The sequence below is a fragment of the Petaurus breviceps genome, unplaced genomic scaffold (genome assembly GCF_028583685.1).
Source record: "Petaurus breviceps papuanus isolate PSGF00001 unplaced genomic scaffold, PetGlider_PUasm1.0 90784, whole genome shotgun sequence".
NCBI classification, from domain to species: domain Eukaryota; kingdom Metazoa; phylum Chordata; class Mammalia; order Diprotodontia; family Petauridae; genus Petaurus; species Petaurus breviceps.
Genome location: NW_027187345.1, coordinates 3,157,505 through 3,172,564, shown reverse-complemented (window position 1 = coordinate 3,172,564; position 15,060 = coordinate 3,157,505). Strand labels below are relative to the sequence as shown.

Below are 15,060 nucleotides of genomic sequence, written 5' to 3'. Positions count from 1 at the left end.
TTCCTACATACATTAAAGGAATGGAATATTTAATGCCACAACTATGAAGTATACAAGGTAATAGAGGAACATGGCCAAGGTGATGATGGGCAAAATCCAAAGAACCAAAGCTGTAGTTTGTATCAAACAGACACCAATTATTTTTTTTTTTAGTATCTGACTGTGAAGTGCCAGAGGGCAAAGACTCCTCTTGCTTTTCTTTGCACCCTTGGCTACCTAGCAGAGAAGCGAGGTGGCACAATGGATAGAGTGCTAGACCTCGAGTCAAGAAGACCCGAACCAAATGCCTCTGACACTTACTGGCTGTGTGACCTTGGGGTTAGTAAGTCACTTAAACTTCATCTGCATCAGTTCCTTCAAGTGTAAAAGGGAAATGATACCTCCCAGGTTGTTGTAAGGATCAAATGAGTTAATTAAGATACATAAAGCACTTAGTGAAGTACCTGGAACATATTAGGAGCTTACAAAATGCTTTTTTTCCTTTCCCAATGTTTAGCACGACACCTGGCACATAGCAGGTGTCTAAAAATGTTTGTTGACTAGTCCTTAAAGGAAGGAAAAGCAGAGGCAACTTCAATTAGTCCAGAAGGGGGCCAAAAAAAATTTTCTTTTTGCTTATTCTTTCATCTGACTCTATTCTCTTAAAGGCTAAGGAGTTTATTTTTTGGTATGTTTATTTGTGGTTTTTGAATAACAAAAATGATTTTTAAAAATAATAAAAATGGTAATAAAAAATTTAAATGCTCCCCCACAGATGTAGCAACAAATTTAATGCAAGAACAAGAATGTGGTTAGTTTTAATTTACTAGTTTTAGGCCTGGACAAAATCAGGTAATATGCAGATAGAGTTGATAGTTCTTCATTTTCTACCACTTCAGTGATCAAGAAATGCAAAAATAAACCAAGTAACAAGAAATTATTAAGTGCCTATAATATTATTCTTTTTGTTGTTGTTCAGTTGTTTTTCACTTGTGTCTGACTCTTCATGACCCCATCTGGGGTTTTCTTGGCAATGATACAGGAGTGGTTTGCCATTTCCTTCTCCAGCTCATTTTACAAATGAGGGAACTAAGGAAAACAGGGTTAAGTGACTTGCCCAAGGTCGCACAGCTAGGAAGTGTCTGAGGTAAGAACTGAACTCAGGTCTTCTTGACTTCAGGTGCAGCACCTTATCCAATGAGCCACCTAGTTGCCCAATATTATTGTTAAAGTACTGTTAATATCGAAAAAACCTTTTTTAAAAAGTAAATTACTTTGATGTTTGTAGCATTAGGTATTTTTCAATTCAACATTTTGACCATTTTTGTGGATTATATAAAGTTTTTTATGTTGTCTTATCTTCAAAAAGCAGTGTGACAGTGACACTGGCCTCCGGGCTATTCCTCCAATAAGATACTCTTATCTTCTGGCTCCCAGCATCTTCTGTGACTGTCCCTAATGCTCACTTTCCTCCATTCCAACTACTGACTTCCCTTGCTTCCTTTAAGTCCCAACTAAAATCCCACCTTCTACAGGAAGCCTTCACCAATTCCTCTTAATTCCAGTGCCTTCCCTCTCTTTTTTTTTTTTTTTTTTGCCTTTGGAGGGCAATTGGGGTTAAGTAACTTGCCCATGGTTACAAGGTGTGTGTGTGTGTGTGTGTGTGTGTGTGTGTGTTAAGTGTCTGAGGCCAGAACTGAACTCAGGTCCTCCAGACTCAGGGGCTGGCACTTTACTCACTGCGCCACCTAGCCACCCCTACTCTTAACTATTTTCTATTCATCCTGTATATACCTTGCTTTGTATAGTTGTTTGCACATTGTCTCCCCCAATAGATTGTAAGCTCCTTGAGGGCAGGGGTTGTCTTTTGTCTCTTTTTGTATCCCCAGTTCTTAGCACCATGCCTGGCACTTAGCAGATGCCTAATAAATGTTGGTTGACTGATTGAAAACCAACCATAGAGTCAGTTAAACCCGAGATCAAGCATTAGCTCTGATACATACTAGCTGTATAACCATGAGCAAATTCTTTAACCTTGTCCCAGGTAACTAAGATTATAAACTGCTGATAATAATGGTGATAGTCTCCCCAGACTAATGAAATCAAAGTCTCAACGACTCACTCCAGGATTCCCCATACTACAAAAATGTGGCCACTTCAAAGACCTTAAGTTTTGAGCTCTTCATAGATCACTGGAGCTGAAGTCAGAAGATCAGGGCTCAAATCTCAGTTCTGACTAATTACTACCTTGTGACTGGAATGAAGTGACTTACATATTTTTTGGCCCCAGTGTCTACATCTGTAAAATGGAGGTGGGGGGGGGGGTGATTTCCAAGGTTCTTTTCCAGTGGGAAACTATAAAATATCAAACAGCAACTATTATTGCTATTCCAATAAACATCCATGCAACACAAATGCCTACACAAAAATAAAAACCCACTGCTACTATTAATTTAAACCCAAACTTCTATTTCCATTCATGATTATTTTTCAACTCTATTATGTTAGTCAAGAAAATATGAACTTTGAACTTAACACCAAAATACAATCCATTTGCAGTGGACAGAGAACTGGGACTGAAATCTCAAAGACCTGGGTTCGAATCTGACCTCAGACATTTACCAGCTATATGACCCTAGGCAAGTCAATTAATTTCAGTTTTCTCAACTGTAAAATGGATATGGTAACAGCACCTCCCTCCCCAGATTGCTGAGGATCAAATGAAATATTTGAAAAAGCACTTAGCACAATGCCTAGCACATAGAAGGCACCATATAAATTCTTATGCCCCTCTCTCCCTTTCCCTTCCCCCTTTACAAACAGTTTCCTGGCATAAGGCAAGCTTCAAATGGGGGGAAAAAATGACAGATTTTGTTTTGAAAGGAAAAATAAAATAAGAATCCTAACTTTCTTTTCTCAAAATATTTCTATTTGTAGATTGTGTGTGTGTGTATGTGTGTTTTAAACAACGCAACTAACCAATGCACATAGAAGATCCACAGCCTCCAATACAAGTTCCTGGTGCCCAATTCTGGTAACACCCAGTTCTTCGAGATCCTGGTGGGAAATCTGCAAGAGCTGTTCACCATTTATTTTCTCCCGTTCAAATTTATGGACATACTGCTGGAGGCAATCATCCAACCCTATCAAAAGAAACAGAGAAGCATTAGAAGTCTGTTCATTTCCATTTCCATACTAATAAATCAAGTCAATGATCACTAATCTGCCATTCTAAATTTCTACCTGTTTGCCATCCTCATTCTCTGGAATCTTCTCAACAACATCTTTCTTGTTCAAGAGCAGCAATTTGGAAGTTGGCTTTTTAAAACTGATTTTAAGAATTCTAAGCCCTCAAGAGCTTAGATAGGATCATCAGAATCTTAGATGTAGAGTAGGAAACCTCAGAGATTATCTAAAATTCCCAACTCATCCTATTTTAAATAGAAAATGAAGGTAGGGGTCAAGAAGATTAGGAGACCTGTCCAAGGGTCACCTATAGGTAGTAAATGGCAGAGGCTATTAGGTAGGGCAATGGAAAAAACAGTGGACCCACAGTCAGGAAGACCTGAGTCCAAATCCAGCTGCAGAGACTTAAGAGCTGTGTTACCCTAGGCAAGTCACTTAACCTGCTGCTTTGCTTCTTCAGATGTAAAATAGGAATAATGATAGGACCTACTTCCCACGGTTGTTATGGAGATCAAATAATATTTGTAAAAGATTTTGCAAATCTACTGTATGTAATTGCTAACTATTGTTATCATTATCAAGGAGAGAATTTGAATCCAGTTTCCCTGACCTTTAATCACTACTCTTTTCCTCTCCCATCATCATATGCTAAATAAGATATCAATAGTAAAGCATTTATTAAGAATCTATGATGTGATGCAAAGAAAGGCAAAAGACTATTATCAAGGAACTCAAGATCTAATGGTGGAGACAACAGGCAGTTATATACAAACAAGATAAATACTTCATAAATTGGAGATGATCACAAAGGCAAGGCACTAGCTTTCAGAGAGATCAAGAAAAGTTTCTTGGGGCAGCTAGGTGGATCAGTGAATAGAGCACTGGCCCTGGAGTCTGGAGGCCCTGAGTTCAAATCCAGCCTCAGACACTTAACACACAAACAAAAACTAGCTGTGTGACCTTGGGCAAGTCACTTAACCCCAATTGCCCCTCGAAAAAAAGCAAAAAACAAACAACAACCAAATAACACAAATATAATTTCAGAAGAGACTGGCTCCTTAAAAAAAAAAAAGGAAAAAAAAAGTTTCTTGCAGAAGGTGGAATTTTGGCTAAGATTTGAAGGAAGCCAAGAGGTAGAGATGAGGAGAGGGGCTTCCAAGGGGTGGGGGGCAGCCAGTGAAAAGGCATGAAGATGGGAGATGTAGTGTTTTCTGGAAGGAATTGCAAGGAGGTAAACACAAAGTATAAGCCTCTCAAAAGTAATAATAACACAAATATTCCCAGAACTAGCTACTTATAAAGCACTATTATTTAAGTTAATATTATTAGCTTAAGGGGAATTTTAACTCTAGCATAAGACAGAGTAGCACAATAAATAGGGATCTGTCCTTGAGGTCAAAAGACCTGATTTCAAATCCTACTTGAGTCACCTACTAATTCTATGAGCAGAAAAAAAGTCACTTAGCTTCCCAAACCCTCTTCTCATGTTTATAAAGAAAGCACTTTACAAGCTTCAAAGAAAGCACAATATTATCAAGATATTGGGAGACACCATGTTTTCCGGGGCTAAGGCCCAGCATGCAGGTTGTGCCTTGAGCTTGGCATAACAACAATCCTTTGCACTCACCCTCTGGATGATCTAAGCCCCAGCAAAATCACATAATTACTGTAGTGCTTTAATTAGCACCAGGTGTTCTCTGAGTTCAGACACGTATCCATAGTCTGGTCATGAAGCCCTACTATGAATCAAACTTGTCCCATTGTTGCTGATGGTTGATGCTCATGGTCAGGGCTACAGCTCACTGTGTAGCCACTAACATAAGAACTGAGATCTCCCCACACTGTCTCAAGTTCTCCCACTAGGGGTGGGGTCCTGGCACATGTGTCTGATCTGACTCCCTGCTTGCAAGCCATTTTCCTCACTTTGAAATTAAACTGCTGTTTCATTCCTGACTCTCCTGTCTTTAGGCTGCTCTGTTCAGCTCTGGCCACCTACAGGTTAGAGGCTGGTTCTGTCCAGTAGACAATATAAGTGTGAAATGTGATTATTTGACCCTCTTTTCTCAACTGAAAATGGACTAGATGGAGTAGACTAGATGATCTCTCAAATTATTTTTAAGTCTAACTCCTACAATAGTCCTTAAGAAGGAAAAAAGCCCAAGGACCTTTCCCTTTGTTTTGTTGTAAAAGAATATTGCAACTCATGCATTTCTTGCAACACATAACCTGACTAGGATGACTTAAAAATTTTTTACTAGACAAGATGTATGTTGGATGGTCCCCAAATATACTCATTGAAATAAGTTTTGAACAAGAGTCACTTGACTTCAATGTTGTGCACAAAAAATAAATACATCCTGAACAGAACTAGGTCTTAAAAGCTTGTCACCAACATGGAAGTAACCTATAAAGAACCTTCTTTTATTATCTTCCTAAACAGCCCTTCACTTACACAATTCTTTCAAAGAAAAATAGATGTGTAAGGAAAATTCTAAAGTGTAACTTTAGTTATATGACAGATGAGGAACTGGGTCTGGAGGTAAAGAAATTTTCCCATGACAAGAAATGTCATATGACAAAGTTTTGATTAATTCAGAACAATCATATGGATTAACTAATTCGTTAATAGAAATAGTAATAGAAACAATATGGGATTCTCCTGCTCCATTATTAGATGTGATTATAATCACAGTTTGAAGTAACCTCAGAAAAGATCAATTCCAACTGCCTAATTTTGTAGAATGGAAAAGGAAATGGTAAACCATTCCAGTATCTCTGCCAAGAAAACCCCAAATGGGGTCATGAAGGGTCAGAAACGACTGAACAACAACAATTTTGTAGCAGAACTAACCAAGGTATAAGGAGGGGAACTGTTTTGCCCAAAGTCATGATAGTTAATGACGGACTTAAAAGAATCAAAGTTTCCAAATTACTATCTTGTTCAATGCCTTTTTAATAACACTAGACTGTCTCTTTTTAAAAAACCAACCAACCACCAAAAAAATCAACATGAACTTTATGCATTGTAGAGGTATTTTTGGTGGTACTGGAAGCAAATAACAAGAAACAAAAGCAAAATCAATAAGCATTTCATGATCATGTTAATTTTAGTAGCATACAGTGTTACTTTATAATATAAAATTCTATTCTGTAGTACAAAACTGAAATTTTACTAAATAAGAGGAAATGACCTAATCCTTATAATTCTTTAGCTAAAGATACAGGGTGAGTTTTACACCAAAATGGAAATACCTTTAAAACTTTTCAGAGAAAAAAAAATCAATTTGGCTACAATTTACATGAGTCAGCTAAGGTTGAAAACTAGTGAATTAAAACCAACCACATTCCCATGCTCACATTCCCCATCAGCTGAGTAATGGCAAAACAAATTGTGGCACATAAACATAATGGAATATTTCTGCCTAATAACAACAATGGAAAGGAAGAATTCGGAGAAGTGTGGGAAGACTTACGCCAGCTAACATAAATACAGTTAAACAAGCAGAACCAGGAAAACAATATGCAAAACATCTACAACAATGTAAACAAAAACAATGAAAAAATGAAACTCAAAGTTGTTTTAAGTGTAATGCTCAAACTTGGCCTCAGAAAAGAGCTGAACACACACACACACACACACACACCTCTTTGCTAAGATGGGTGAGGAACACGTATGTATTGTCAGGCATAATAGATATGTTAGTACAATGCATGGTACAAAATAGGCACTCAGGAGAGTTTAATGGCTACAGGGTCATAATGTACTTGTAAGCTCTTAGAGTTCACCCTTGGGAAGCATATTTGACTGAGGACACAGCAAATCATCACATCCCTGTAATCATATATCATTTCGAACCCAAAGAAATTACATATCTGGGGGCCTGTAATATCACCCACACAAACGTCTTTAGTAAAACTTATGTGACTCAGGAAAAGGGCTCTGTGTAGTTTATAAATTATACACCTCCCAACAAATCACCCGATATAGTTTCCCACTTGAGTAGCTAGCGATAAGCCGAGTTAACAAAAGATGGTGATACCAATCCTTTGATGTTCAGTTACTTTCCAGTCTCAAGATTAAAGCAGGTCATTTCTACACAAAGTGAAACTCAAGTTAAATGATAAGCAAAATTGTGATTTGTTGTGTTTGGTTTGTTGGGTTGTTTTTTTGTTTTTTTAACAGATCTCTGGCTTTTGACAGATGGCATTCTTGATGAAATCCAATTTCAACTTGGTTATGAATAAGCAAACAAAGAGTAAAAGGCTAGCTTACAGGAAAATTAAGTGGAAGTTTCAGTAAATGTACTACTGTGAAATATCTGGAGTTTTTCTTCTTCCCTCAAGCATAAGGCTGACATCAGATAACTAACTAGGCCACAACCAGACAACATATCTGCCCCTTAACTAACTGCAAACTAGTATCTAGGTTCTGACTCCTCAACCTTCAGTTGTCTGGTATGTGAAGTGCATAGAACTATGACATAGCTAAGCCTCATCCTATCAGATGTTCTTTAAAGTCTATTCTTCTATTACCCACAGAGCAGCCACACAGCCCTGGGATCCTGTTTCACATCTTGTACCTGAATGTTGAAGCCTTATCTATTTTCCCACCACTCTATAGAAAACTTGTGACTGAATTTTTTTTAACTGAGGGTACTCCTCCTACCCAACTTAGATATTTTATGACCCAATGTGGCAACAACAAATAGAAGCAAATGACTCCCTCTAGACATCTGTCTCATCAAATCCCTTTGAATTTTTAAGACTTTAGAGCATTGTTTTCTATTTTTAGAAGCCTCTGACAGTCACACAAGTAAAGTCAACTCTTGATTCTCTATGCTTAAGCATAGCATGCAAAGACAGAGATAAAACCTAAAACTCAGTAATATTTGCCTTTTGGGTGTGTTTTATTTCATTATTACTCAAACATGTCAGTTGTTATGGAAAATCATAATATTTAGAACCATATAATCAAGCCACATTGTAAAGAGATAAATGAAGAAGAAAACTTCTCCAACCCTCCCCCTTACCTCCCATAGCTCCCTGTGACCTCCGCCATGATTGGAATGAACAGAATTATCTCTGATAATGAGACTCAGATCTCTTCCCTTAGCATTCCACAGCAATCTATGTGCCTAAATAAGAGTAACTAGAAGTAATAGGATATGTATATTAAGAAGCTTAATTATTCAAAGCAGACACTAATTTAAGAAAAGGAAAACAAGATTTATTCCAATCAGGGCCATTTCCCTTGATTATTGAGTTTTAATCTGGAGACCTCAAAATAAGTTTATTTGGGAGATGGTATGATATAACAGAAAACACCACTGGTTCGACTTGAAATGAGCAAGCCTGCCTTCTAGCTGGGATAACAGTGGAAAAATAATTTCTACCCTTTAGGCCTCAGTTTTCTTCTCCATTTGAAAAAAGGACATAATGCTGCTTCTATTTCCTACGTTGGAGAGTGGTTGTGGACTCTAAACCATACACTTACAATTTATATATTTTATTTATTTATATAACATATTTTATATGCAACTTATAGCTATGGAAAAAATAGCTTACTCTAATTGACCGTGCTATGTGATGGGTACGCTATGCTATACTGGCTTGTTCTCTAACTTACTAACTTGGGCTCTAACTACTGGATCAATCAGTCAAGAAACATTTATTAAGCACTTACTATGTGTCAGGCATTGTGTTAAGTGATTGTATGACATGCTAAATCTATGTTTTGGTTGCAAAATGCCTAGTTCTGTTGAGAACCCGGGTTATAAAAGAATATCGTATCATTTACGGAGAAAGAACATTAGGAATGTCTGTAAACAAATACAGTGACATTGCATGCTTACAGTGTAAAAAGTGGCTGAGAAGCTTGTTTTGAAGATAGAGAAGAAATAAGTGAGACCTGAAAACTTCACAAAACCTGATTATCATTCTGGAAGACAAAAGATAAAAGTTGAATTGAGCTCAGCGTGACTCCAGGGAGCAGCAAGGAAAGGTCAAAGGTATTCAATACCTGCTAACTTTTAATACTTAATTGCTAATAGTGAATTGGTTGGGCAACAATGTAATCTTTATTTTCTACACACACTTTGTTTTTATTATGGAAATGTTTAGTTTGCCTTTTAAAGGTGAATTTAATTAATTCCTTTTTTGATATTCTAAAAGTAGCCCTGCTGAGTTGAGTATAAAACCCTATTTTCTCTAGCTTTTTTGCAGTACAACTAATCCTTGGATGTCAATTACTGAATGTAAAAACAAAGCACGAACCTACCTCCTTATATCTTACCTAAAAAGCTCATCCTTGGACAGATCACACAGGTAAGAACAATTATAAAATTAATTAACTGTGACTTCGCTGACATTCATAGTTTCAAGACTCATTACATATCAAAGTAAGACCTTCCTTGATTACAGCTGTGAACAGGTGAGGATGTTGGCTGAACCAGATTCTCCCTTACAGGAAGTAGAGTCTAATTCCTTGCAATTTTACTATGTTTGAATTTTTATATAACCCATTAACTTCATCTCAGTTTACTGAGATTTTTCTCTAATAGGCAACAGCCAAGAAACCAAATCTATATTTGGATTAAGAACAACGTCCTTCTAGGGCATGTCCTAGAAGAGGTAAAATTCACTCCAACCGCCTACAGCTTCCTCTACAGCGCCATACAATGATCACAGCTATTCAGAATGTTTCTGATAAGGTACAGAAATATTCCAAATCAACAATCCTCTTATCATCAATCAACAGAACATAAACGAATGTATTCTTTTTAACTACAGCAGTAAAGTGGACTCTTGCTGTTTTCTGGGGCAAGGTTTCTGGTCCTCCAGGGGGTTCTATGTTACCCCATTTCTTTTCAGTGATCTTCCTAGGTAAATAGCAAGTACAGCCATGGCCACAAAACCAGATGTCAGAGAACTTTCTGCCATAATATCTCCCTAGAAATACAAATATCCCCATACTACAATTCAGGAATTGGTTATATACACTTAGCTAGCTGCTCCCTCTACTCACACCCACACCACCAAAATTACATAACCATTGGCTATTTTCATATTTCTAATATGAACCCCAAAATCAAAGCGATCTGGGCACACAAAACACTTGCAAAAAGTGAAGTGTCAATATGCCCAGTGTACCTAAACCAGCCGTGCCAGGGAGACAAGATGGTATCTAACCACGAGGGGGCTACAGCAAGATAATTTAGACTTCTCAAAATGATTCACTCTTGGATTCCCAGTCTCAACACTCACAGGATAGGATTTCCAGATCAAGACCAAAAAATTTTTTAAAAAGCAGACCCCCAGATTCCTGATATTCAGAATTTTCTTAGTAAAATAATTACAGAAAAAGTTCTATCTTGCTTCTCTATAAGAAGTTAACCGAACTACATAGTGAGGGAAGATGTTTTTTTTTAATATCTTTTGTGGACTATGTGCTAAAATAATGTTATAACTAACTATAGCAAATGGAAACTGAATTGAAGTTCACATGCTTAAAAAAAAAAAACCGGTCTAGACAGTTTTGAATGGCTAATAAAATTGTAAACAACAGATTTAAGGTTAAAATATCTTAGTAGAGGCAAGAGTATGAGTGAAAACCAGAAATTTTCCTCCTTCCTCAGGACAAAAAATTGTTCTTCAATCATTTGGTCATGTCAGACTCTATGTGACCTCATGGACTTTTTGTCCAGGGGGTTTTCTTGGCAAAGATACTGGAGTGATTTGCCATTTCCCTCTGCAGTGTGTCCCCATTTTACAAAGGAAGAACTGAGGCAAACAGGAGTTAAGCAATTTGCCCATAAATGTCAGCTATTTTTCCTCTTATCATCAATGATTTCTGTTACCTGAGCTCTCCTGGACTTCAGAAATTAGCCAATATTCAACTTCTAGGGAAGTATCCTCTAAAAGCAACAATTTTTTATTGGATGCCACCTTCCAAGCTGGTTTTTGGGGTTTTTTTTCCCCACTGCATTAATGAACAATACATAACTTGAAATATAACTTCAAAACAGCAGATCTACACAATGTTCTCTGGGTATGATCACTTAACTTGAAGTAAAAATAATAGAAATACTACAAACAGCTAGCTCAAGGACTCAAATAACCAAAAGAATAGAAATCAGATGAAGTCTGGCCCTCCCAAGAAGTTTCTGAATTTCTAAGTAATGCATCCCAGCTGAAACTTCCACCAGGAAGCTACGGCTGCCAAAGTAGTCGCATTTTTTGCACCTTCTGTATGACTCTGAACCTCTTTAAGAAATGACTCATTTCTCCTCTACCTGAAGACATCACAAGGACCACAGTGGTACTAAGGGATGAAAAATCGAACAAAATGCTCTGGTGTTTGCACCTAAACTGTACCAATCCTAGCACAGCATCTATGGGCAACTGAGACTCAGCTGGGTTCTTTATCAACAGCCAGACAAGGAGGCCATACGACTTTCAAAGCTTTTTTATCAATCCTGCTGACCACAGCATCAGTTCCAGTATCAGCAAAGTATCTGAAATTCTAGTTTCTCACACTTTCTTGACTGATGAGGTATTTGGAAAACTTTTTTTAATGGTTCAATGGATACCAGTATAAACTGTGACCTCCCAAAATTACACTGAGAATATCCACATGATATTCCTGAGTTGGTGGTACTTATGACTTTGCTCCTCCCACCTCCTTCCCCCAGCCAACTTCAAACTGGGAAGATCCAAATGCATCACTGCATCACCCTTCCCACTCCTCTTCCAATTATAATTAAAACCTTAGAGAAAAATCTTTTTTAAGCCTGTACCAGCACAGAATCTTGAGTTCTAGTATCAATCAACTGACATAAGTGATAACAATTAACAAAGTGTGACAACAGGAAATAATTTAGAAAATATGTGAAGGGCCCATTATAGAGAAGTGAACATTGTGTCTTCAGTACTGCTACAGTGCAAATCCAAATCTAGATCCTATGCTTGGTTTAACTACCAACTTCCTATTGTGACCCAGACCAAATCATTTTCCTTATGGTTCATTTCCTCCATCTATGAAGTAAGCAAGCATACCTACTTACCTGATCTTTACAACAATATGCTTAAGGAATTAAACTGGAACTGCATTCCAGTATAAAGGAAGCCCTTTGAAGGCAGGGACTATGTTTTGTCCTTGTGCCCCCAGTTCCTAATACATTGCCTTGCATAAAGAAGAGAGTTCAATAAATAACTGGTAAATGAAGAGTAAGATATTTACAGATTTTATTGAGCTACTTGTGAGACATGAAATACACAAGCAACAATATTTACAATGCCTTTTACTATGTTATATTTTAAGATATGCATCCAAAAACACAAACTTCTTAGAGATGGAAGGACCTGTAAGTAAATGATTGGACCTGTAAGTCACTAATAGCTCAATGCTAATTTAGAAGGAGATCTCTAAGGGATCTGTTGTTGGCCCTGTGATGATCAATAGTTTAATTATTAGGATTAAGGTACAGAAGGCTGGGAGGGGCATTTTGCACATTGAACACACTGAATGAAAACAAAAACAGCTAGAAACACCTGTTCTTAACCTAGAGTCTGTGAATTGTTGGGGTTTTTTATTTCGACTGTGTGTGCATATGCTTTATACATACACAGAAGTAAATACTTTCTAATATTATATATTTTATTTCATGCATTTAAAAACATTATTCTGATAAGGGGTCCATAGGCTTCAAACTGCCCATGGAGTGGTGTCCATGACACAAAAAAGTTAAGAAATCTTAAACTAGAATGACGGCCTGAATTTAATATTTTCACTTGTGTGTGAACTGGATTTTAAGTGAGGCAGAGTTGCTCAAAGTCTTCAGCCTCACTCTCTCTCCCAGAGCCATCTAAGTCCATTGGCAAGACAAAAGTCAAGAAGGTTGGCAATGGCCCAGCATGCAGTGAGTGACTGGTGTCTTCAATGTCTGACCAAGCTTTAAGAACTCCACAGTGCCTATTTCAGCTGCCTTCATAGCCACGAGAACAAATTGTTCTCATCCACCCATTCTTTCCTGGGATGTCTTTACATGTTTGCTGCAGACATCCCCCATAGCTCACCAAGAGACCTGAAGTCTGTTAGTTACCCCTCAACCTGGTTTAGCCCGTCTTCTGAGACAGTTTACCTGGGGAGTGGCTGCTGCACAAGGTACAGCTTCTATTATGCTACATATCTATTAAATCTCAAGTTTATATTTGCATTCCAAAATAAAAAACCAACTTCACAAGTACAAGATGGAAAAGGTGTGACTAGACAATAGTTGTCTGAAAAAAGACAGGGTTTTAGTGAATTCCAAGCTCAAAAAGTGTGTAATATGACAACGCCCCCCCCAAAAAAAATGTTAATGTGTTCTTAGTCTGAAATAAGAGGCATTGTATACTGAACATGAGGTAATCATTGTTCTACTGGACTCTTCCCTGGTCACTCCACACCTACAGTAACCAGTTCAGTTTTGAATCATTTGAATGACCCATTTTCAAAAAGACACTGATAACAAGCAATGTGTTGTTCTGAGGAGGATGAAGAAGGTGGTAAAAAGGCTAAAAGCTGGGCCCTTCAAGAAATGATCAAGGGAACTGAGAACTGTTTAACTTGCAGAAGAGGAAGCTTAAAGAGGACATGACAAGAGAGGTTGTGCTAGTTAGGATTGGTAACAAAGGGAAGAGCTAAGAATAAACGGGTAAAAGTCAGAGGCATATTCCTATATGACATATGGAAAAACATCCTGCAAAACCTGTCCAAAAGTAAAATTAGCTGCCTCAGGAGGTAATGGAACAGCCTCACTAGAAGATTACAGGCAAAATCTGGACAAGTACTTCTTGGACTATTTTAAAGGAGGTTATTGTTTAGGTCTGAGTTGAATTAAAGCGTCTGTGATGTCCCTTCCTACCTTGTGATTCCATGATTCTACCCTTGTTTTCATGTTAAAATTATAAATGAGGTATCATCAAAAAGACAAAAAACAACCCCCCCACCTGAATAAAACTAGCAAACACCTAGAATTGATTGAGTCATTGGGTAAGTCAATTAGCACATTCTGGGCTTCAATTTTCTTGCTTATAAAATGAGGCTAGACTATATGATATCTGAGGTGCCTTCCAGGTTTATAAGATATCAAAATCCAAAACAATGTTACATAGCTGAATGGCTATCTTGATTTCACTGTGACCCCAAGCTATAGATATGGTCTAAAAATATTCTCTGATAGGCCCAGGGGTGGGGAACCTGCTGCCTCAAGGCCACATGTGGTCTTTTAGGTCCTTGGGTATGGCCTTTTGACTGAGTCCAAGTTTCACAGAATAAATCCTTTTATTAAGGAGATTTGTTCTGTGAAATTTGGATTCAGTCAAGGCCCTGTGTTTGAGGCCCTAGAGGGCCACATGTGGCTTCCAGGCCATAGGTTTCCCACCCCTGGGCTAGGCCTTAAGTTTAATTTAACTTTTTCATCTTGCCCTTATGAACAAATTTAAACTATCTCAATTAGGCTGCTAATGATAAGGAAGAAATAAGGTACAACAGAGAGATCACTGTTGTGGGTCACAAAACCTATGTCTGAACTCTTCCTGACTTACTACATTTGTAACCTTGGGCAAATCACTTAACCACTCTTGGCCTCAGTTTCTTCAACTGTAAAATGAGGAAGGTTAAATTAAATGGCTTTTAAGGTCATTTCCAGCTCTAGATCTCTGAGGGGTGGGGAGTAGATGGAGTAGAGGTGGGTCAGAGGGCAAAGAGACTGACACCTTTTAAATTGTGTTTTAAAGATTTGTGTTATTCACAAGGACCTCCACCCTGAATTTCAACTTATTTCCTTTTTAAATCAAAATATTTAAGAAGAAAATAATACTTTCAGGGAAATCTAAGCTTTCACTTTCTTAGAT

General features: G+C 37.7%; 1 protein-coding gene across 2 annotated transcripts in view; it reads right to left on the bottom strand.

Moving 5' to 3' along the window:
* CNKSR3 (CNKSR family member 3) overlaps positions 1-15,060 on the bottom strand; it is a 110,406-nt gene that overhangs the window by 53,536 nt on the left and 41,810 nt on the right. The window contains exon 2 of one of the 2 annotated variants that reach the window (XM_069069627.1): positions 2,959-3,122. The exons of the other annotated variant lie outside the window; for it this stretch is intronic. Coding sequence (XP_068925728.1) covers positions 2,959-3,122 — 164 coding nt within the window. The remainder of the gene's footprint in view (positions 1-2,958; positions 3,123-15,060) is intronic. 2 annotated transcript variants of the gene reach the window in all.